Source organism: Mchenga conophoros, linkage group LG20, assembly GCF_057382185.1.
Source record: "Mchenga conophoros isolate Kocher_MC1m ecotype Shallow Benthic linkage group LG20, M_conophoros_male_GT1.1, whole genome shotgun sequence".
Classification (NCBI taxonomy): Eukaryota; Metazoa; Chordata; class Actinopteri; order Cichliformes; family Cichlidae; genus Mchenga; species Mchenga conophoros.
In genome coordinates, this window is record NC_140545.1 from 12,332,862 (window position 1) to 12,358,111 (window position 25,250).

The window sequence follows — 25,250 nt, forward strand, 5'->3', positions numbered from 1 at the left end:
GAAATAAATAAAAAAAAGCTCATATGAGACTACTGAGGAGTACTTGAATTACTTGAATTCACTCCACTGAACAACAGGACAGAAACAGACTGTTTAAAAAAATAAACAATTCCAATTTTTATTCCTGCCACCTGGTTTGTTTGGGCAGTTTCACTTATCTACTATTCCACTCAATCCATGATGAACGTTTGACTGCTTCATGCCAAAACGTCAACTGACTGCTTGATTTATTTTACATATATATGTTGGACAGGTGAGAACAACATGACTTTAGCTGTATTTCAGTCCTATTTCAGGTGGTAGCGCTGTAGTTTCAGACATTACCTGACTGAGGAAATCAAAGTTACATTCATGTTATTTTAGGGCTGAACGATATATCGCATTTGCGATAATATCGCGACATGATCAAGTGCAATTTTCTAACCGCAAAGGCTGCGATTATACTCTGGACATGTCCAAATTCATGGGCTGCATCCTCCTGAGGCCGCATTTGTAGACCGATTACGTCACAGCGACGTGCCGAAGGCTGTCCAAATTACTACCATATCCCAGAATTCATAGCGCGGCCCAGCCAAACTCCAGTTTCCAGCAATGGCGGCCGCTACTAAGTTTTAAAATTACTCATACTAATCTTTCTGGGTCACAAAATAAACGTTTAACATATTTTCAGGCGAGAAAGTAGTTGTGTAAACATCAAATATCTGCTCGGTTTATCAAGATATCCCATATTTGCAAAAGTGCTTCGACGTTTTCAGAGGCGTCTGCTACCCACCAGCTCGACAGCTAGCCGGGAGCTCGAGGGTTACTGATGCGGCCGAGAACGGCACAACTCCCGGCACATCATTTTCAGATCACCGCGGAGTTTCGCTGCTCGGGTTAAACGTAATATATAAGTCACTTAGACAACCTAAAAATGTTATTGTTGGGCTTTTTTCAGTGTTTTGTTTGTTCGTGAGTAAATCGGTTTGGCTGAGATTAAAGTTATTAGATTAGATAAAATAAAACTTTATTAATCCCCCGGGTGGGTTCCTCCTTGGTTTTCACACAGCTGACTAAACGTCAAACAGAAAACTTATTAAACAGAAGTATGAGACAGTCGAGAATTTACGCCAGTGTCTGGTTATATTTTAGATAGCAAGAAGCAGACGGCCGAGTTTAATAAACTCCACCGAGACAGCGGTGACGCTAATCAGAACTAGCCTTCTGATTCAGAAGGCTAGACCGTCCAATTTCACGCCTTTAAATTTTAAAGGCGTGTTTGTGTGTGTGTTTATACAATTGCTATTATGTTTGCACTTTATGTGTAATGTTACTGACTGCAGAGATCAGTAAGATGTGTGTATTTTTTATTTATTAGTTTTATTTATTTAATATTATTTTTTAATTGAATGACTGTCTAGTAGTTCACAGATGTCGAAAAACTGAGTGTGGTAAAGCCACTGATTTTTTTTATGTATATTTCTGCAATCTGCACATTGTACTGACTTTCATTTTAATGTTTACACCAGGGTTCCTTGTCAGCACTTTATGCTCAGATGTTTGTAAGCTAAAAATAAACTATTGTGTATGTTCAAATATACTGTTGTGATTGAAGAAGTTAAATAAAAATGTCAGTCATCAATTCATGCATCACCTCATGTCATCATAACAGAGGTCTGTCTTCCAGGAAAGAACAGTTTAAAATTAATGTAATATAGTATTGGCCATACTATATGATGTATTGCTTGTCTTTGTTTAATAATACAGAAGACAAAGACCTTAAAAAATAATCGCATCGCAATCGCAATATTGGGGCAAAAAATCGCAATTAGATTATTTTCCATAATCGTTCAGCCCTATGTTATTTCCACAGCTGAAAAAGCACCGTGTATAGTCTTTTAAACCATTATTCAATGTCATTTTAGCCAAAGTGGACAAAACCTTTTTTCAAGCATAAAGTATGGAATTAGCTGACAAACACATTATTACATGTAGCCTTGTTTAACTGTAAATCCATGTTTTGTTTTGTTTATGTTTTTTCTTCCTGAGTGTGATGACAGTTTACTTGAGGACAACTAGAAATTGGAGTTTCATTGCTAAGATTTTGGATTATGTCTCCTTACCGAGGGTGTTATAGATTCCATCAGCCTCCTCCTTCACCTGCTCGTCCAGACGCTCCATATTCTGCACCAGCAGGGCAACCACCTGACCCTCCAACTACAGACACACAAAGATGAAATTCAAGTCACGGTTCTAAAACAATTTTGCCAAAGGTCATATACAACTTTATCAGACTTTTGGAGAAACAATTTTTCATCTTTTAAAGGTTTTGGTGAAAGGTAACATAGCAGAGACAATATTTTTTCATGTTCTAGAAACACTCCCACCCTTGCACTTTGTTGGAGGTCTGTCAGATGATTGTGTCTACCCTGTCTGAAAACAAAATTATAGTCTCAATCTCAAAAAAGAAAGAAGAGAAAAGATGTATATAGACTATCCAGGGATAACAGAGAGATGGTTCACTTTTAAGACTTGTCTTTGCAGAAGACGCTTGCTTCCTGTTGGAGCCTCTCTGACGATGTCCGAATGTTATCAGTCAAGTCAAGATTGGAGACTCATAACCACACAAAGCTTGCAAGGTGCCAGCGGGCTGGATAAATGTACTCTTATAGATGAAAGAAGACAGTCAACACAGATTTATGAGCCACTGGAGACCACCGTGGATCATTTTGATTTATCTTACCAAGGATGCCACCTGGCCTTCAGGCAGCAAGGACAGAGGAGCCGAGGGCATTACAGCAAAGAGGACAGACAAATGGATTCAACCAACCTTTGCTGCCCTGAAACTGTTTCCCTTGGAAGTAGCTGTAAAGAAGAGTAAGGTTTATGGGCGCTCCATTGCATGGTAAATGGACTGCATTTATAAAATTCCTTCATTCTGCGAGCCCTGCACAGCTACCCGAGTCACTATCATATAAGAAGCCAGCTCACAAACACACACAAAAGCCAGTTTTGTCAGCAATTTCTGATGTTTATCCTGCTTCATCTACAGTTCTTCCTATCACACACCAATATAACTAAGATAGAGGCCTCGGATATGTGTTCTTAACTTGACTGTGTCAGTTATTTAGAACACAAACAGTATTTCAACATATTATACTTACACAGAAAGTAACATTAATATTCTGTTCTGTGTTTGTAAGACCATTTCAGAGAAAGACCCCATGGGCAACACCACAGAAACCATCTATACATCCAAACATTCAATAAAATGAATACATTTCATTAATTATTTACAGTGGCACATGCTATTAAGGAGAGGTAGGGAGATGAGCTGAGGAATTTGACAACTACACGACAGCGTTAGGCCAAAGGAAGGCAGTTCTTGTGAGGTATTGTGGTATGCAGTCGCCATTATGTCTACAGAAAGGACAACAAGCCCAAGGCTTACTATACAGACCAACAGCACAATAACACAACTGCTGAAAACCTTAATGAGGGCCACAACTGACAAATGTGCAAACCATTCATTGCTGCTTGCTACATAAAGAGCTGTGTCTGCTGGTGACATTGCACACTAAAAATTTGTGTCTACCTCTTAATGTGCCTGCAAAGAGGAAGGTTAGCATGAGAACCAGAAAACAGAGCAGGTTGGTGTGGTCCAATGAAACAGGTTCTTTCAGGGATGTCAATCAGGAGGTCTGGGTCCCAGAATCGGTCCAGGAAAGACTCCCATCCAACCCACTCAGACAACTTTGGAAAATTTGAGCTTTAAAGTTTTTTGTGCAGATAAAGACCTCCACCATGGCCACTAATACTATGCCAAAAGTAATTAAGTAATAGATAAACAAAAATAAATGGCAAAAGTTCCTGTTTTTTTTCCACTATCTACTGTATAATTGTTTTGTTTAAATATATCACAGTGAAAGAAAATTTTGTGTGAATTAACAGAAACCATCTGTTTTATAATCACAGGACAATTTGAGCTGAGCTACCAGAACCTAATCTGTCATTTTTCTGAAATTACACAATTTTTTACATTTTGAGCCCAAAGAGTTCTTCTGACAGATTTCTTCATTTACTACAGCAACATTTGTTTATCATATTACAAAACAGAGACCTACTGTTACAAATACACTTCCATTCATATAATTAGATATCACAGGGATTGAATGTGCAGTTAAACACAGATAGAAAGAGGATTTTCACTGGTCCGGCTTATGTGATATCCCCACATTCTGCTGCTGGTACTGTGTTTACTGGGCTTGCAAAATGCATTAAAGGAAGAAGCTGAGCCAATGAAGGTACTTTAATATTATGAGTAATGTTCTGCAGTGATCTCATTGAATAGAACAGGATGATGCTACCAACTATACTGCAGAAATTGTTCAAAGAGCACAACCAAAGATCCATGGTGCTGGTTTCACCTATAAAATCCAATCTACCATCTATAGAAAGTGCTAAAAATCCACAGAGGTCATCCCTCCATCCAACTATCCTTTTCGGCTTATCCGGGGCCAGGTTGTGGGGGCAGCAGCCCAAGCAGAGAAGTCCAAACTTCCCTCACTCCAGCCACCCCCTTCGGCTTGGCCGGGGGGACACCAAGGTGTTCCCAGGCCAGCCGAGAGATATAATCTCTCCAGCGTGTCCTCAGTCTGCGCTGGGGCCTCCTCCCGGTGGGACATGCCTGGAACACCTCACCCAGGAGGCGCCCAGGAGGCATCCTTGTCAGATGCCTGAACCACCTCAACTGGCTCCTTTCGATGTGAAGGAGCAGTGGCTCTACTCTGAACCCCTTCCGGATGGCCGAACTTCTCACCCTTTCTCTAGGGGAGAGGCCAGCCACCCTTCAGAGGAAGCCCATTTCCGCCACTTGTATCCGCGATGTTGTTCTTTCGGTCACTACCCACAGCTCGTGACCATAGGTGAGGGTAGGGACGTAGATCAACAAGTAAATTGAGAGCTTTGCTTTCACACTCAGCTCTCTCTTCACCACAACAGACTGGCACAGCGTCTGTTAATCTCCTGCTCCCTTCTCCTGTCACTTTTTAAGTCCATACCAGGTAAATGAATAAACTTGAATTAGCTAACATAGATACTTAAAAAACAACAACAACAATAACAACACAGGTCTGGTGTTAGCATCTTGTTCACATCAGAAACAGTGCTATCCTCGTGAAGTTGCACTGAATTTATCAGTATGTACAAAATGCCACGCGGACGTGTAAAATATTAGGATCAAACTACTCAAAAACTCCCAAGACTCCCAACCAAAGTTGTCAAGTGTAGCAGAGAAAAAAAGTCAACTGATTCTCTTATGAAGTGTCACAGTGACAGGTGTGAAGAAACACAGGCATGCATTTCTTTTCTCCATCATGGCTTTACCCGCATATTATTGTAATTTGACCTTTGTCTGTGTCGATCTAAATGTCAAAAAACATAATGGGCTATCAAGAATCACGACACTCTAATATTTATGAAAGCCCGGCAACACGACAGGCTGAACTAGAAAAGGAAAAAAAAGGAACGAGGGGGCTAAATATACAGAAATGGAGAGACAGGGAGAGATCATCAACGGTGAAGTGATGCCAACACACACAGCCGGAGGGTGACAAAGAAAACAGAACGAAAAAGAAAGAGTGGGAGAGTCGATGCTATAATTATGCTGATCAAACTACATACTGAAATCCATTTTTTCCTCTTGACTGAGTTCTTGTCATGTTGCTAATCCCATCATGTTTTTTTAACTGTCACAGCTCACCGCTGAGAGATAATTAAAAAGACTTTAAATAAATAAATCAACAGGTAACTTCAGACATTTGTGCCCCTGTAAATGACACTGGCAGCTTTACTAAGAACTAATGTTTGTGGATTTGTTTCCCCTTTGAAGTTATTTTAATACAACGCTTTTTATTAGAATTATTTTAATTTAATGTAATTTGTGTTTCAAACCACACACAAAGAAGACAAAACCAAAAACCATGAATGCTTCTAAGTGAGACTAAACTGAAACTTTGCTTTTGATTCATTAACAAAGACTAAGCAATCAATTTCTCTCCACCAGAGCCAAGAAGCTTAAATACTAACTCCAAACAGTGCTGCTTCATCAATATCATCAGAGACTCATGAAACTTTTGTACTCACCAGAGCATCTATGAGTACCTCAGCACCATCCTCGCTCTCATGAAGTGTGTCAATATCTGTCAGCTCCTGCAGCAGGTCCACCACGGCTATGGCGACATGTGGCTCAGGCTCAGGCCAATAACAATACTCCATACTTGATTTAACTCTGCAATCCTATAATACTGTAGAAGTAAAATCAATGCTTTCTCTTTTCCTCTAAAAGCCAGGCGACTACTTTACCCACAATGCAAATTCATCACCCAGTTTGGTCTATATTTTTGGTTTGTTGCTGGGAGATGCATCTTGAGTACCAGTGCCTTCACTGAAGGTATTTTAATGGCTACAGTAATATTTATTTTGTGTATTTTTAAAGGTTTATGCATTTACTCCAATATGGTTTTGAATCTGAAATATGACTCACTTAGTAAATTGTATTTTGTTACAGTTTTAATGTAAAAGCAAGTTTATAGTAAAAAAAACAACAACAACAACAACAAGCTTTGTGTGCAACAAATTCAATAAAAAGTTGACACATCTTTACTCTCTTAGCTCACATTCATTGTTCTTATCCTGTCCTTGGTTCTTTGTACTAGCTACGTTTACAACAGTAAACTTCTATGATACAGGGAACAAGTTTAAAGACCAATGTTATGTAACAAAACATTCAATAGAGAGAGGTGATCTGAATCAATCTCAACGTGAAAGGATATCAGTATTTTCATGACTGAGGAGGCCCAGTAGTGAGTGGACGGCGTTCAGCTCCACCAGCAGGTGGTAGAGATCTGGCATCGTAGCAATCACATGCATTTCCTGGATAATGTCATTCAGATCAAGCTCCGACTCCATGAACCTAGTTTAATAACACAAATCAGAAGTTTTGCATTATAAGTTTGATCATAATGACAGTGTTTCTTAGAAATGCTGAGACCCTCTTTTTTTCTTTAGATCCACTGAAGTCCACATATAGTTTTGTTTGTTGGAATAAAGTCAAACAAGACTTTATTAATCTGTCTGTAATAGGCTTACTTTTCTGGATTGTCTGGAAACTTAATCCTTAGTTCCTGGTTTTTGTATGACCTCTTCTCAAAGGTCAGGATCATTTTCTTCACTGAGCTCTCATCGACCAGTTCTGCCTGTTTGATTAGCACAGGGGAAAGGGAGCAAAAAGATGGAGAAGGGAAGACGGGGAGAAAAAGGGAAAAATAAAATTATTAAAGCAACTGCTGCCATAACAACAAAGAGACTCATAATCATGTGATTGAAGCAAATTGTGCAGACATTTTGTTCAATCAGAAGGAATGCATCTGAGTGAAAAGAGAATGTGTTTGACCTCCTGATGGATTATAAACCTCCGCAGTGCTGGACAGATAACAATGTAGAATAAAACAACCTTTCCTGGAACTTATTTTTATGCTGTTTCACCATGTTAGGTGTTTCAATTCAAGTCTCACTCTCTCCAAGTTTCTTGAAAGATCCAAGATTAACTGGGTGATTCAGGACAGCAGATCCTGGTTATAGTAATCTAGTTTTGTTTGGTTTGTCAAAGCCATAAGAGCATTAGACCCTGCAGACTGACTGCACACCCAGTGTGGTCACTGAATATGGGACCAGCAATACTGGCAAGACTGGCAACTTTGTGATTGGAGGATTGATGTATGGGAAGTTTGAACCCCAGTGGAGCAAGAGGACCTCTCAAAGAGCTTTCAGGAATAAACCATTTTGCAATTCCTTTTTTTAAAGCAGAAACCTGGATAGAAATCAACCAGAAAGATTAATGAACAATAAGAAACTGAAAGGGAAATTTGGGCAGGGAAACCAGTGGGGAAATCACAGAAAACTATGAAAAAGGAAAGTGAAAAGTGGCTATAAAAAGCTTTGTGTGCCCACTACAATAATCATCTGACAGTTTATATCATTTATTGCTTATTATTCTAAGCTGGTACTGCAGACTAAGCAGCTTGGAACAAAAATAAAAAATACAAAGACACTTTATAAATGGACGTTTACTTTTGTTTTTTTAATTAACCGACTTTAACAGGTCACAGAACAATAAACAGACATGACCGCAGTGGCCAAGTCTCGTTTAATGGCGTGACTTTAAATGATGTAAAAAGAGGGATCTCTTAATCAGACCCAAAGGCAGGATGCAGCAGTAGTGAAGAGGAGAATTTGAGTTAGTGGCAGCACCATCAAATCTCACATTTGTCTTCAACAAAGGAGTGTGAATTATTTCCTCCTGACTAAAGCAGAGATTGCCTAAAAGAAATTAGTCAGCTTTGTCATTTAACACTGTATTCCATTTGAATTAAATTGCTCTTTTATATTATCAATGCACCATTCACAAAGAATGCCAATGCATTTAAGTCTGTTGTTTGTGTTGTTTACAGGAAACAAACACGCTCTTGAGTAAGTCTGACTTAATAGATGTGCTCCCACGTGTTAAAGAAACTGAACTTTTGTCTATTTAATGTTGTCAATCTTAATCTGTTCTAATTACTCCACCGACACAGATGTCACAGGTAGTTACATTTAGACACAATGCATGCAGAGTATACCAACAAATAACATCTAATAAGTCTGATTCGGTATAAATCTGGCTGAAACATTTTTAATCATAGCATGTTTGTGTTTGTTTTAGTAGCGTTTGTGTAAATCTATCTGAATTTGCTAATATGGCTTATGTCCTGATGAAGCATGCTAGTATGGTGAAAGCTGTTTAAAGATTGCCATGCAAACTATGAACTCAAAACATATGAGAATAAAGGAACATATTTAATTTTCATGATCTTTGTCACATTTCTTCATTTTTCATCACCCAAAGAAACCAGAGTAACAACTCTATAATAATAACATAACAATTACAATAACCCACCTCGGGTTCTTCTGCATCCTGGTCCATCAGCTTTTCCAGGATTATCTTCTTGTCCCCTATGAGCTCCTCAGTCTCCCTCATCTCAGCACCTCCTTCTGCTCCTGCCACCTCCCTGTATCTGGCCAGCTCTCTAGCACTCATCCCTTTCAGCTGCTTCCCTCCTCTGGAGTCTTCATCTCCTCCTGCTCCTCCATCCTCTTCGCCCCTGGGACGCTTTGCTCCCCTATCAGGCTGCAACAAGAAAAGGGATCATTAAATGTGTGTACAGGGATTTACTCTATAAGATGAATATATGAAAAAGTGTTGGGAGAGCCCAAAATTATGTGGTTGCTTGTTTTCAGCAAGGTGGCATTTAATGAGATTAAAAACAATCAATGAAATACACCATTATAGCACTTGACTAGGTCATATCTGGCGCAACTATAGAAAAGTCAATCTAGAAATACTCAATCATGACTTTTCAAATGAATTTAAAAAAAAGAAGCACATATAATTTTATCAAGTTAATCGAAGCAGCTGTCAAACAACTAATCTAAGAAAACTGATGGCATTAAAAAAAAAAGTTGCAACTAAACAGTGAGCCTAAGTAGAAGACGAGATTTTACTGAAATACAGATTTATGAAATGGGACATATAATGGCGATTTGCATATTTGATGCAAATACTGGGTGAAGTCGATTTCTCGTACGTATGCCTTGTATGATAAACGAAACTGTTCAGGTACACATTTGTTTCGACATTAACATATAGAAGACCGAATCTAACTGACGAAAGAATCCCAAAGATTCAAAATGCTTTGCTAGGCATAACTAGTTTTAAACAGATGTATCTCAGGGAAGTCCGCAAAGTTTCCCCGCTCTTGATGTGCTGCTGCGAGATAGCTAACAGACTTAGCAAACGGGCTAACTGCTAGCGTTAGTAAACACGGACTTGAGATCCAAAGTTGTTTTCTTTTCGCGCAAGCGTCACTCAGTTCTAATTGACTGATCATTAAACAAGGACGCAAACAAAGGAGGCTAAATAAAAGTCTACATGCTCACACACATTAAACTGTTAGCGTTTATTTACAACCCAATGAATGAGATAAGTTACTGTTAGCTTAGTTAGCTCTCACACACATTATCAGGAGTGAAACGTCTACCTGATAGTTCAGGAGCTCTCCGACGTCCATTTGTCCAGGATACAAGTCTCAGCTTTCTTATAATTTTATTTCAAAGTTGAAAAAGCGCTCTCACAGTTTAAGTAGACAGCTATTCCGCTAACTACAAGCTCCCTGCATACACATGCCTGCCGTAAAACAGTCTTCACTCATTGCCGTAGCAACGAATTGTCGTAAACGTTGACGTTGCATGAGCAGAGTTTTCAACCATCTTCGTAAAGTGTCGGAGCGATTATTTGGACAGGGATTTTGATTATTTTCAAAGTTACTGTCATCGTTACATCATCATCCATGCTGTTGCTGAATTCTCCCGTTGACTGGACTTCCATGTCTCTCCGTGCCTGTAGTGAACAATTGTACTAGGATTATTTGTATTCCGTTGTATCTGTGTTATTCATTTTCTCATAAGTGATTTAACCAAACTTGCAAATATAACTTAATTTGCTTAACAGTACAGCGGACAAACACTATTATCGACAACAATAATATTAAGAAATACTTTATTTTCCCCATATTTTTGAAATTCCAAGCAATGGTAAAGAAATACATAATATTTCTAAATCAGTAATAAAGGGGAAAAACCACCTTAAATATCAATAAAATGTTCAAATGAAAAAGCAGATCACTGTATGTCAGATATCTGAATTGCATTATAAAAGGTTGTTGCATCTTGTATGAAAGATTTCCTGTATCTGTTCTTGTGGCAGCGGAGCTGAATCAGTCTGTTGGCGGAAATTGTAAGCGGTGATGAAGTTGATCAGGGTTATGAATGACTGAAAATAGTTTTTTCAGTGATCACTTTTTAAATGTGTCCAGTTTGCAGCCAGTCACAGAGCCAACAGCGCACACCACAACCACCACAACTGGCTGATTAAAAATCTCCATCATTTTCTATCGGGAAGGTCTCAGCGTCCATAGGACATTGTTGTCTTGTATACAGCCTCTGTGTGGGTTTTCGAGGTCTGTGGTTAATCTGGACATCCAGGTACTTATATTCATCCACAATATCCACTCCCTCTCACTCTTTCTTACTCATGTTCAGAAGCAGATTATTTCTCCAAGACCATGCCACAAAATCATTCACTAGTGCTCTATACTCCTCCTTCTGCCCATGACTAATACATCCAATCACTCCAGTCACATGTGGTGGTCAACAGTTCTCAAGCTCTGATAATGTCGGCTTCTACTTCAACGCCAGTATCATATGCTGCCTTATACGTGAGCTGTAAATTTGACTCAGGTTAACAGACACGGGTCTGAAGAAACTTGGGGCTGATACCATCAGAGTTGGAGAAGTTAAAAGTATGGTTACTTTTAGGGCCCCTCCCCCTGCCCAAAAAGAATTCTGCAAATCAATGGCAGTGCTTGAAAGTTAGATCCTCTAAACAAGCAGTAACGGGAACACATTGATTGTATGTTATCATACAATTATAATTGTATGTTATAACACAATACAATAAATGAATTCATTATTATCAGGGTGTCCTAAAAAGTGACTACAAAGCTTCAGTTGATCCTAAATGCTACAGCAAGATTAAAGAGTCTTGCGTCATCAGGCCCTATCTTATCTTAAAGGCCTCATAATACCATTTCACACCAATAGAACATTTCTGGAGCTGGAGGCTTCTTATGATGTGCTGAGTGTTACTTCTTCACTCATCTCTTTTTACTCTCCATGTGTTTATATATTTATTTCAGTTACGTAGTTATTGATCATCTCTGGCTGTTTCTACACAGTGTGTCTTTTGTCCTGTCTCCCTCTCCTCACGTCCAGGTGGTTGCAGCAGATGGCTACCTCCCCCCTGAGCCTGTTTCTCCCAGAGGTTTTTTCCTGTTAAAAGGGAGTTTTTCCCTCCTACTGTCGCCAAGTGTTTGCTCATAGGTGGTCATTTGATTGTTGGGGGTTTCTCTCAATGATTGTAGGGTTTGCATAATAAAGAATCCCGAGGTGGGTGATTTAGTGCAATATGAATAAAATTAATTTGAAGTTGGATACAACATTCTAGAATATGCATTTAAAACATTAAACCTAAATTTTTTTCATTTTTGTGGTTATGTCATTGTTCTGGTTTAGCAGAATATGTGTACATATGGATGCATTATTAATAAGCTACTTCATCCACCACTGATAATACATCTTGACAAAAATATGTTTCCCCTCCCAACAAAATCCTTTGGGCTCTGTTGCCAATGCTGAAATAAGCCCACTTAATAATACAACTAAATTACACATGACTGTTACCTCATCAGACCTCACAACATTGAATCCTGGTCTTATAGGCTCAATTTTGGTGCATTCATAACAGAAGATGCTTCATATGCCAAACTGTCCCACTGTTCCAGACAAGCAGAAAATCACCTTTTCAGTGAGCGTCATTGAGAAATGTATGAGTGCCGCATGGTGTAGAAGCCTCCTTTGCCACTCCAGTCTCTGGCCAGTGATCTGTGACAGTAGAGCAATAAAAACAACATTTAAAAGGAAGGCCACTGCCAGGCAGTCAAGCTTGACGTCCCACCAAACACGAGGGAAAATGCACTTGATCAAAGGCAAAAGAGAGAAAAGAGAATAAAAGGGAGCATGAGGGTGAAAAGAGGACTTTATATGGAAATCCCGGGGCTGGTGAGAGGCAGTTTCAGATGAATACAAAGCTTTGAATCAGGGACCTGGAGAAGGCTCTTTTTATGAGTTTGACAAATGAATTTGGGTTAAAAAAAAGACAAAAAATAGATGATGAAAAAGTATTTATACTGATACTCCCAATCCCAATGCCTGTTTGTGGTTATTTACCAAGTATACAATAAGGTAAACGTCCAGGTGCATTATTAATATTTATATTGCTTACAGTTGTATAGTATGCATGTGAACAATGACAATGAGCCACATGCATCTTCTGATGACCGAAAGCTGGATGGTGAAAGACGAAGAATATAGTGACTATGGAGGTCATCAAAATGTGAAAAGTTCAAGAGAGCAGATATCTGAGCCATGAGTTAAATGTATAGTCATCTGGGACACAGGACATGATATGATTTGATCCAGCAAAGCAGACACACACAGTGTAAGGCACTTAAAATTAAAATTTTAAATAATTAAAGTTAACTTTTTTTTTTATCACAGGGTCTTTTTCACACAAGTCACTGTAGAAAAACCAGCAGTTTATAAGACGAAATGATTAATTGCTGACTTCCATTTGGCTTCAGTTGAAGGGTATTGTGCATGATGGCTCACTGTCACATTGAAACTGTCATGCTTTACTGAGATAGTTTAATAGAACAAAAATATTGTAACACCGGTACCTAAGTCAAGTCAAAGTGACTGTAATGCACAGTATTGCAAATATATTAGTTGATCAGCATCTCACCTCACAAATGTGCTTCTGGAAGAATGGTCAAAAATCCCAATAAACACACTCCTAAATGTTATGAAAAGCCTTCCCAGAAGAGGGTGCAAAGGGTAGGCCAACATCACATTAAACTCTTTGGATTAAGACTGCAGTGACACACAAGTTCCTAACACTTTTGTTAATATAGTGTACTTTTCTTTCTTTTTTAAATTTTCTTTTACAGTGCCCTAAGACCCATAGCCATGATTTAAGTCATAGAAAACCTCACTTACTTACAAACGCAAAGAAATTGATTTCTGACACTTTCACTTAGAGCATTGTGAATGTTTCCTGCATTCAAAATGCTCTTCAGCAGCTCGTGTTCGTCCTACTGTCACTAAGTGTTTGGTCATAGGTGGTCATTTGATTGTTGGGGTTTTCTCTCAATGATTGTAAGGTTTTTACATAAAGAATCCCGAGGTGGCTTTTGCTGTGATTTGGTGCAATATAAATAAAATTGAATTTCACTTAGAGCATTGTGAAGGTTCCCTGCGTTCAAAATGCTCCTCAGCAGCTCGTGGTCTCCTGGAAACTTCAGACACAGATATGCTTTTAAGTTTTAAATTATGGCTGCCACTTGACTTACTTGAATAAGCTTCTGATGGATGGAACAAATTTACATTTAAACAACAGAGAAGATACAACTCTACAGACAAGTTCATGTCTTTTTAATCTTAGATGTTAGACCTTATTGTATTATGTTGTATTTTTTTAAATATTTCTTTGTCAAACATTCTTACTGTGTTACAAAATAAACTGTATGCTAAGATCAAATAAAATTAATTTATTGTTTTTCAGCAAATCTACTAATGAGTTCAGCTGAAGCACTAATTAACTCTTTAAGGGGATCGTCAGAAAGGTGTATATTGTGTATCTAGTGTAATATTTTTATATAAACATGTCAACTAGAGTATTTACTCTGAATGAAGCCTTCCTTGAAGCTTGCATGATTACAAACACTTTCTGTTCCACGCAATAATTAACACGTTTTGCTATCCCTGAAGGAGCCAAAAGCTTTTCACACACAGCCGTCTGCCTAATGACACTGCCTCATCGTTTCCCCCACAGAATTATTCTGGTTCGACGCTGTGCGATCCCTTTACACAGAATCGCACAGCATTTTCCCTGAAACAGAACAATACAATTTCACACAAGCTGAGAAGGCTGATTACATTAAATCACATGAGGTCAGTGTGATTGTATCATGCTGTGGAGACACGCATAAGTGTGTTCAAAATTCAGAGTGGCAATGCTATAAAAAAAAAAACATTCAGAGAAGGAGCGAGAGAGACACAGAGAAAGGGGGAGAGAGCGAGAGATGATGATGACAGCCGATTGGCCTTATCATTTCCCCCTCACTAAGTCAAGTGGTGCAATCAAATGATTTTCTCTCCTCTCAAACATGATTTGAATTATGCATCACATCAGCAGAGTACTTAAAAGCCCCATTCTCCAACAACGCACATTAAGCACTTACCTTACTTAGATTTCCAGAAAACTAAAGAATTAACAAGTTGTTTGGTCATGATGTACAGTAGTTCTCTGTGGATGAACAAGAAATAAGCTTTGCTATCCTCCTTGGATGGAGGAACATTTGATAATAAATTAATTTTATTTCAACATAGCAAACTAAATAGAAATTGCACCGTATTCCTTTGATTGTTAGGAAATCGTAAAAATACAATTTTGTATATTGTGTTATAGTCTGCAGAATATGTCAAGAATTGCTTGTTGTACAAGTAAAAAGGTGCTTTATTATTATTTGGGTTATGTGCCTTTTCATAAAGCTGCTATTATACTTTTATCTAACCCTAACCAGAGAGATTTCTGCATATCGTTGCATTAGATAATGTTTGGGCTTTTTTCTTTTCATTTTTCTGGTGGTGTCTGCATTTTCTGCTGTCAGATTTAACACGGCAAGTATTTTTTGATCTATTTTAAAATCAATTTTGCTTCTATTTTGGGTAAAGCTTTGTATGTTGTACTTCACAGTATACTATCAACATGTCATTCTTTCTTCCATCCATATTCTTCTGCTTATCTGGGGCCAGGTTGCGGGGGTAGCAGCTCTACTCTGGCCTCTCTTCAATGGCTGAGATCCTCACTCAATTTCTAAGGGAAAGCCCAGGCACTCCTTGAAACACATTTCCGCCACTTGCATCTGCAATCTCATTCTTTTCAGTCACTACCTAGAGCTTGTGACCATATGTGAGGGTAGGGTCGTAGATCAACCAGTAAATTCATAGCCTTGCTTTTATGTTCAGTTCTCTCTTCAACACGATGAACCAGTGCAGAGTCCACATCACTGCAGCCGTGACCTCATCCATCTGTCAATTTCACGCTCCCCTGTCTCATCCCTTGTGAACAAGACCCCGATACACCTAAACTGTCCACTTGGGGCAGCAACTTGTCTCTGACCCTGAGTGGTCACTTTAATCTTTTTGTGGCTGAGAGCCATGGCCTCAGATTTGAAGCTGCTCATTCTCATTTAACCACCTGACGAAGCCAGTAGAACCACATCATCTGCAAAAACCAGAGGTAGGATAGGATCTAAGGCAACCAAAGTGAAAGCCTTCCCCCAACCTGGCTATGCCTAGGTCTTCTCCAAGACCATTTAGATAGGTTGAGCAAACTCCCACACATCCTTGCATATCCTCTGGTCCCCCTTCTCAAAGATGGGGACCACCACCCCAGTCTACCAGTCCACAGACATCGTCCCAGATCTCCACATGACATTGTAAAAGCATGCACTACATCCGGAGCCTTTAGGAACTCAAGGCAAACCTCATCCAGCCTAGAGACCCAGCCAACTGCCTCAGTGATCTTGCCCCTAGTGAGGGCTGAGTCGTTCCTCAACTCCACATGACAAGGTCTTCAGAAAGGTACTGTGAATGCCAGTGCATCTCGGAAGGGATTTATAAAGAAAAACACACATATCTAAATTATTTAAAATAAAATCCCTGCATCGTAAGGGAAATCATCTATACGGGTAGAATTATTTCACAATGGACTACCCCAGTAAATTCAGAGTTATTTGTGGGAGTCAAAGTGCATGTCTATGGAAGAGGATTAGGTACACTAGAAAAAAACAGTGGGGATTTCTTATTTTTCACTGAATTCTGAGAAAAACATCAGATTAAAACTTGACATTTCTGATTTTAATCTCAGAATTCTGTCCCTCTCACAGCTATTTGAGAGGATCTATATGGCTTGTATTCCCATGCTTGGAAAAAAGAAGTTCATGATAAATTTTCCTTTTTTTCTTATACAGCTTTTCCTTGACTGTTAAACAGCAGTTCATTAGCAGGTGCTCATTTGCATGGGTTGCATAAGTAAAATTTCTTTTTTTTAAATTATGCTAATACATTTTAACCAACAAAGAAGAACAACTTTGGATGGATGGATGTGCACACTGAAGCATGGTGTTTTCCTGATAAGAAACGCAAGAACAAGCTCAAGCCTATTTGCTACAAACGTTTTCAGAGGAGCCAGAAAGCACCTAATAGCCTCTCTCTCCATTGTGCGGTTCACAAACCTGACACCGATAGAGGCTGTAGGCTGCTGCCTGGCCTGCTGTAACATGGCAGTGAAACAAAGAGACACAGAAGATGGCAGGACACACACTATAGAGATAAATGTATGTAGGGAATGGTGTAGGAGGAGAGAGAGCAGGGAGAGAGAACAAGCGATAGAGGAGGTGGAGAGTGGCAGGAAGCGATAGAGGAGGGGAAAGCAAATTAATTTTATCTCCATTATGAATATGATGGCTGTGGTGTGCTGTGGTGGTGGCCCACGCCTTTGGGTGATAGCAAACCAGCGGTATTTAATCGGAGGGGCTTGTGTGCATGCACATGCACACACACATGCACACACACACTGTTCTTGGCTGGATGGAAAAGCCTGTGAAAAAGAATTTAGAACAAGATGTGATACAAAAACTCCAATGAAACAGATACTGATGAAAGTGTTTTAGATTGATTAGCAGCTCCTTAAAGGCATGAAAATTTAATTAATCAATCTGCGCACCCTTGTGTATACCAACGGAAGACCTGATTTAAAGTCACAGAGCAACAAAATACAGGGGGCTTCTGTTTCAGAATGGTTATAGTCCTTCTATAGCAATGTGCTCTGATAGCCTGGTGCCATATTTAAGGTCTATCCATGCCTGCACTCCTGCCCCCCACTACCTTGTGGATTGCAAAAATTACAAGTGTATATACATTCTGAATATGTATGTCCAATCTCCATATACACTCGCTCTACATACAAAGCAGTGGGGATTAATTCATAATGGACATACAGAAAAAAAAATCCCAATATTACTCCAACACACCCAATTGGGTCTTTGTCACACACGGACATCTTTTTCAAATCCCCGTATTCACTCATAACCCCACTCTCGAGCTCAAGTCAGAAGTGCTGCTTGAAAATCAAATGTGTCATTAACTCAGATTTTTAATGAATTATTCACAGCACTACAGAAATCCCTACGGATTAATCCCTGCATCACGCCTTCTCAGCATGCACACACGGCACCAAGTCCCCTGAAGCCTCGCTTGTCTTGAATGACATTTTGCATGCACATAAATTCACATGCATACACGATTACACGAGTGGACACAGAAAGTTGTAGTGGCGCCCACTGAGAATTTCTTTATCGTTTCCCCACATATGTTTCCACATGTATAATCGCATTTCCACAATGCAGACATCTGATAGTGGGATTAGCTGTTCAGAAAATTTCACAATGCACACCAGTGCATCATCATCTAAGCTTTGGGTTCAAAGATTAATTTCTGCCAGTTAGTGGGTGGAGAGAAAGCAGATTTTCTGTCAAATATTTTAGCAAACATCTAAACTGTTGTGAAAAACCTCAATTCTGTGCACACACTGTGTTCATACTATACATAGATTAGTCAAATCCCAGTGTTTCTAAAAGCAGCAAAGTTTTTATTACTCAGCATAATTATTAAGTGTATCAGAGATCTTCTTATGCCTGAATCCTAGCTAATCAAAACAATAATGAAAGCTTTGAATTGAGAAGCAAGAAACAAGAAACATTCTAACACACAAATGACCAAAAACACCCACTTAATATCACATGTGAACCTACCAAGCGAACTTGTCAGCACTAGCATGAGCTGAAAACTTCCCAGCTCTACACAGAAAAAAGAAGTGAGTAAAAAACAAATATACTGAAATCATAAAGTGAACACAGCTTTTATTCTTTGGAAGAACATGGAATTAACATAAACATTTATTACTCTACTTTTAGTGTATACTCTTACATGTGTTAAGCGCAACATAACAATGAACTTTTTAGTTAATGAACTTGCAGTGTGTAAAATCTCACAACTTGATTTCAGTAGATTTTATATTTGGAAAAGAACATTTGGCACAAAAGACATTAAATGAGGCAGGAAACAGCAGATTGAAAAGGCAACACTAACTATCAGTCACCTAGAATGCAGTTTTGAGATCCCTTCCCAGGTGCCTTAACACCCACACACATCTTGCATCAGCTGACCTCAATATCATGTTTTCTCAACATGATAGGATGAGGCAAGGTCTCACAGTGGTTTCACCTAAAACCTCTAGCTATACTGACCCATGTCTTTTTTCACATGGGTCAGTATCGCTTGACTGGCCCGTGTGGCATAATGTGATGAGCCAAATGATAATGGGTCAACAACCCCCGTAAGGGTTTAAATACCTGTTACCCTTTGTGGGGTTTCTTTTTTTTTAAATTTTTTTTTTTAAACACAGGTTACTGACTAACAGCCTAATAACATGGATGTGGAAAACACTTTAGTTTGTGGGACGATCAAAGTGAAACTAATTTTATTGATTTAATACATATTGTTGGTGATGAATAACATACAAATCTAACCAGTCAATTCCTTAATTCGTATCGAGTAAAATCGAGAAAGCAACATGAGGACCAAATAGTAGTACATTTCTATATTTTCTCCATCACCAATGGAATAATAACAGTGTGATTCACAGTTTGCGCTGCTGTAACTTAAAAGTTGGACTTTGTTCAGTGGTGTTAGGTGTTCTGTAGAGTGAAAAGATTTACCATACATCAAGAATGTCATGGTGGATTTGATGCACACTACATCTTCGTGAAGTACTGACGTGTCAGATCCTCCAGATCCAAATGAAGCTTCAAACCTGGAGGTCAGGTTAGAGTGTAAAGATTAATCAGCAAAGTCAGTGTCTTCACATCATTCTTGCAAATCACATGCAAGCCGAAATACAGCAGAAATGCAGGCTAAAGCAGAAGCAGAACAGAATTTGCCAGACATCAAATAGACATGGAAATTGAGATAGCTTACATTGCTGCAATGCTTAATGCACATAAATAATTAACTGCTGCAGACAATGAAGATGGTAAAAGTCATGTTATCATCACTGGCCCTCCTTTATCTCCAGCTGTGTCACAACAACACACTGATGAATACATCAATGCACACTTCTTTCATCAGCAGATGAAAAGAAGAATACTTCAGAGTCTTGGTATAAAAGTGTTACATATGCCAGCCAACCTATGTTGCAGCCTTTCTTTCTCTCCTCACACACCCCAACAATTTCAAGACACTGCAACCATCATTCACGCCAACCTTAAAGCCTATTGCCCATTCTTATTTCACAGTGGGGTCCTCATGAAATCAGTGGCAGACCTAAACAGATTTTTTACAGAGGTCTCGGACCTTGCTGCCTTCCTTGCTCATCATGATCTTCTTACGGCAGAGTATTTGACTGTTGGAAGTCAACCTTTCGCAACTCCAAAAAAAAAAGCTTAAATCTTAGACCTAGCGAGGAACTAGACTTACTTACCAAATGGATTGGAGGGGGGAATAACTTCAGCATGCTTTAAGAACGAGAGCAGTCTACGTCAATAATCCAGCGGCTGATCTTGACAGATTGTGGCAACGGTTAGATAAGAACTTCGGGAAGTTCTCCAGAGGTCATTGAAGCTTTGCTTTTCAAATGTCTTGAGAACTTCCCAAAGATCTCTAATAAAGATAACTACGGAGCCCCGCAGGGGACATGGGAGAAAAAAAATTAAGACGGACTTTTGCGAAATCTCGCAAAACAAACTCGGGATCTCGCAAAACTTTTAGCCGCATTCTTCGGACGCTGGCTCGAAGCCGACCGGGAGGTCGAGGCACGATGTGCCGGGAAAGCGGTGTTCCTCCCGGCTGTAGTAGGTCTTGAGCTAAAGGGAAGAATGCGGCTAAAAGTTTTGCGAGATCTCGCAAAAGTTTTGCGAGATCCCGAGTTTGTTTTGCGAGATCTCGCAAAAGTTTTGCGAGCAAAAGTCAGTCTTAATCTTTTTTTTCTCCCATGTCCCCTGCGGGGCTCCGTAGATAACTGACATCTTCAAGAGCTTGCTGATCTTTTCCTTGAGGTAGATGCAGCAAAAAATTAGGGCTACCTATCTGGTTTGAGCATCCTCAATTCAGCAAGAGGAATCAACTCAATTCTGGAAAAGCTCCCACAAAACCTTCAAGAGTCACGGGTTACTGAAGGCACCAAATACAAACAAAATCGTTTTGTTCATTACCCACCAGTCTCATTCTTTGTTAAATTTGTTGACTATCATGCAGTAATGAGAACAGACCAAAGCTTTTCCCTCCAGAGCTCTAGTGCAGCCCCCCTGAAATCTGAGAGAATTTTAGATAATCAGTGGAAGACCATGTTTCCCATCTCTGCTAATAAGACAGAGGTTGAAGCCTTCAGATCTCCAGATGGCAAAATGCCTGGCATCGATCCAGACAAGCATCGTATGATTTACAAGAAAACAATTACTCTGGAAAAATGTAGGGGTTTCAGAATGAAAACTATGGATGAGAGGAAGAGTTTTCTCAAAGAGCATTTCATGCTACAAATGCTGCATGTCTACAAACCATAAAGCTAGAGATTGCAAGGCTGTTATTCACTATTCAGAGTCCAACTCTGAACATGTTCAAAGATGTGTTTAATCAATGTATATCCTAAAGGATGTCCTGAAAAAAAGGAAGAAGCTGTATGTGTAACTTGTCATACCCTCACATATGGTTAGTAACAAGTTACTAGTCAGGTCTGCTTTCTTTGACATATTCAGCATTCAGGGAGCCGGCTCTTCTTACACCTTGAAAACACGTCCTAGCGTAATACACACAGTGGAAGAAGGGCCATGGACTTTGTGATAGCTCTAGATGGTGACGTACTCCTAGAATCCAATCCATTATTATTATTATTATTACTTATTGAGTGAAACTTAACTCCCAATAATAGAGAAGAAATTCCCGTACCTGAAACAAATGAAAAACAAGGAGCAAAAGTTCAACAACAGGGAACAAGAGTCCAAAAAGAGCGTCTACAATGGCACTGATGCTCCAGCAACAGCCCACACATAATCCAGAGTGCCGGAGGACAGCAGCACAGGAGCTCAAAGTGAAAACGACCCAGAAGTCGACAGCTCCAAAAGTCCAGAAGTCAGTTAAGCAGGCCAACCGCGTGGAAGGTAGCGGCGGTGACTGAGCAGGTCGGGAGGCCGGTGTTCTGAGAAACCATCCTACTCTGACAAAACATCCTACCCGTATCATAATTTGACGGTGACTTGCGACTAAACCTAACCCTACCCCTAACCATAAGCTTAAGAAGTATTCCAGATGGGTGACAGAAAAAGAAGTTAATTCGGCATTGGTGTTTTGCGCATGCACCACGTCTGCAGATGACGGCTTGGGAGCTGCAGAGTGTTGGATAGGCTCAGTCGAGACTCCAGCAGGAGCTGATGCAGGGCCAGAAGGCGTTGAGACCCCTGGCTGAGTGTGTAGCTGACCAGGTGGCTGAGTGGCTGACAGAACTGAAGACTGAGCTACAGAGAGCGAAGCTAAGGGCTGATCTATGGGGAGTGGAGATGATTGTGGTGACGTGTCAGAGGTGGTGGAGTGGCTGACTGGACTGCAGGCTGGGTGACTAACTGGGCTACAACCTTAGCTGAAGGCAGTAATGATGGTTGTAATGGAAGTTGAGTTGGTGGTTACAGTAATGACTAAACCAAGGGCAACTTAATAGGAGGCTGAACAGCTAACTGGGCTAGAGACTGAGCTGAAGGCTGCTGGGCAGCTGACTGGATTGGCAGGGACACTGGAGACTGGGCTACAGACTGAGTGATTGAACTGGAGCCTGAGCAGCTGACTGTCGTGACAGTTGTGGTGGAAGAGGAGCTTGTGGTTGGGGAGCAGGAGGCTGAACTGCAGGCGACTGAGCAGGAGACTGAGCTATGGGCTGGCTCGTACTGTCACGATCTGGGAGGCAAATCGTCAGGAGAAAGAGGATTTGGACCCAAACGCAAGCAGGGACGACACCGTAGCTGTGAGAAAGTTTATTAATAATGAAAGGCAAAATGCAAACCAAAGCATCGCAGAGAACTACTCTAACAAAAACCTAAACTGGGAACAGCTACAAAATAATAATGAAAGGAACAAAAAAAAAAAAAAAAATCACTGGGAAGCTCTATCACACTCTCTCACGTCTTCTTGCCCAAACTCACACACGCTCATACGGCAGGGAGGTCACAGGTCCGGGGAGGAAAGCCTGTAGCAGAGGAAAGGGAAATCACTCACAAACAAGAATACTAAAGCACAGGCGCTGGGAGAAACACTAACGTCTGTAGTACAATCATCTAGCGACGAGAGGATCTGTTTTCCAGCCTCAAATAGTGCTCCAGGTGATGACAGCTGAGTGTTGTCAGGTGTGTGGGCCAAGGGCGGGAGCCCACAGTGAGCTCCACCCAGGCAGAGAGGGAGAGAGAGAGAGAGAAAACCAAACAACACATGTAGCCTTGTGGGGCCGGCCGGGCAGGCACGGAGACCATGACACATAGCAGAGTAGTGCTTGGCTAAAACTTAAATGAGTCAAGACGCTTTTACGTTTATGTTCACAATTGTGTGCAACAGATCAAACAGCCCACAAGAGCAAACCAGTGGAAATGTGTCTACCAACAACTACCCAGCTGATCGTGCAACCAGGTGACCAGCTAACATTTTCTTCTGGCTAACAGGATCTGCATTTCTAGTGGATGTAGCACAGAGACAATGTTACCAGGAGATTTTCTGCCTCGCTGAACCTAATTTAGATCAAGAATTACAGTCAGAGATCACAACTTGTGTCACCAGTCTGGCACACAACAAGCTTAGCAGCACACGTTTTGAACGGTTCTCTACTTGGAGTACTCTTTGAAGGCGTGTTAAGTGTTAAATTTATCTCAGTGAAGAGCAAAAAGCTGCAATAATCTTTGCTCTTCAGAGAGAACTGTATTCAGATGATGAGGGCAATAGATTAGTATTGGTATGGCTTAAGGTGCACATCTAAAACGTCCCCACCAGGTGAATTATTACATTTAAAACATGCTTTAAATAAAAGAATCTGTAAAAACATGGAACTTCGAGTTGATTTTAAACCCAAACTCTGAACATACAGTAGATACATGGGTTTAGTATACGTAAGAATAAGAAAACCCCTTATCCAAATTCCTTCTACAGGATGATGAAAATGAAAGTAGAAGCAAGTTAGGATTTATATGACTTACCCCCCCCCCCCCCCCCCCCCCACACACAATCTTTCAGGGACCTCTTCTTTTTGCAAATGGGGAACTTGACCCAGCACTGGTAACATTATTGTTTTTACCCATTACGCTCTACTTATTATAGGTAAGCAGAGGCTGGGGTTGGGGTAATGAAAACAGATGTGAGAGGTCAGCGTGAGCACTGAGTTAGCAGCTGTGATCATGACAGTAAGAAATGAGCTTGCTCTGGAGGGAGAGAAGCACAATGTTTCATCATTTCAAGTCCACCTGGAAGGCATAACTGCAACAGAGATAAGATGTGCCTTGCTCCAGGACACGTCAGTGGCAGATGCAGAGGAAGGACGATGCACTAGAAGTTTAAATCAGTAAAGATTAAATATTCAGTATTTGGTCACAAGCTCTGCAGCTTTACTACTATCAGGATATTACTGCACCAGCGTGTTCAGTACATAATCCACTACATATTTCTCTAAGCAAAGCAGAGCGCATGTGCAGGATGCCATCTCTGTTTCCCAGATGCCCCAGGATGCACCTGGAAAGGCAATGCAAAGCAACAGCAATGCGCATAAAGAAAATACACACAGAGATAAAAACACATCAAACTGCCAACACATGGCTTGAATTGTAAAATATATGTCAAAAGTTGGGTACTTGTGGGTGAACAAGTAAGATGAGATGTTTACTGTCAGTTTCAAAGGACGTAAAGGACACAATCTGCATTTAGGCGAGGGGAAGAGAAATCCAATTTCACTGTGTATACTGCTGTCGCATTTTAATGTCAGCCATAAATGTACTCCAGCTGAATCATATCCAGAAGCAAACTGGATGTGATATGAATGTTAAAGGGTCTATATATATATATGAATTACTGTTAAGCCCCTCACAGCAAAAACTGCTTGTCATATATATATCTTCAAGGCATAAAAAAGGTCTTTGCTGTAATTAGCAAGATTATTTGTCTGTTTTCTGATCATCCGTCTTTCTTGTGGTTTTTGACCATAAAGGGCCACTGTAGCTCAAATGATGACAGAATAAGAGGAGTTGATTCTTACAGTTTCTGATTTTGTACCTGCCAATCCAGGTTATTCAACGTCAAATGTCTTTTCACTTCAAGTGTAAGGAGACCAGGTGTCCGTCTATATGGCATTTTGTCAG

At 40.1% G+C, this 25,250-nt stretch overlaps 1 protein-coding gene across 1 annotated transcript in view; it reads right to left on the reverse strand.

Annotated features, from left to right (window-relative positions):
• Window positions 1-10,303, reverse strand: part of ctnnbl1 (catenin, beta like 1) — an 81,108-nt gene extending 70,805 nt beyond the window's left edge. The window contains exons 1-6 of the mRNA XM_085260512.1: window positions 10,116-10,303; window positions 8,975-9,205; window positions 7,129-7,235; window positions 6,813-6,952; window positions 6,124-6,221; window positions 2,103-2,196 (exon numbers count right to left, since the gene is read on the reverse strand). Coding sequence (XP_085116638.1) covers window positions 2,103-2,196; window positions 6,124-6,221; window positions 6,813-6,952; window positions 7,129-7,235; window positions 8,975-9,205; window positions 10,116-10,145 — 700 coding nt within the window. The 5' untranslated portion in view covers window positions 10,146-10,303. The remainder of the gene's footprint in view (window positions 1-2,102; window positions 2,197-6,123; window positions 6,222-6,812; window positions 6,953-7,128; window positions 7,236-8,974; window positions 9,206-10,115) is intronic.
• Between the last annotated feature and the right edge of the window lie 14,947 nt (window positions 10,304-25,250).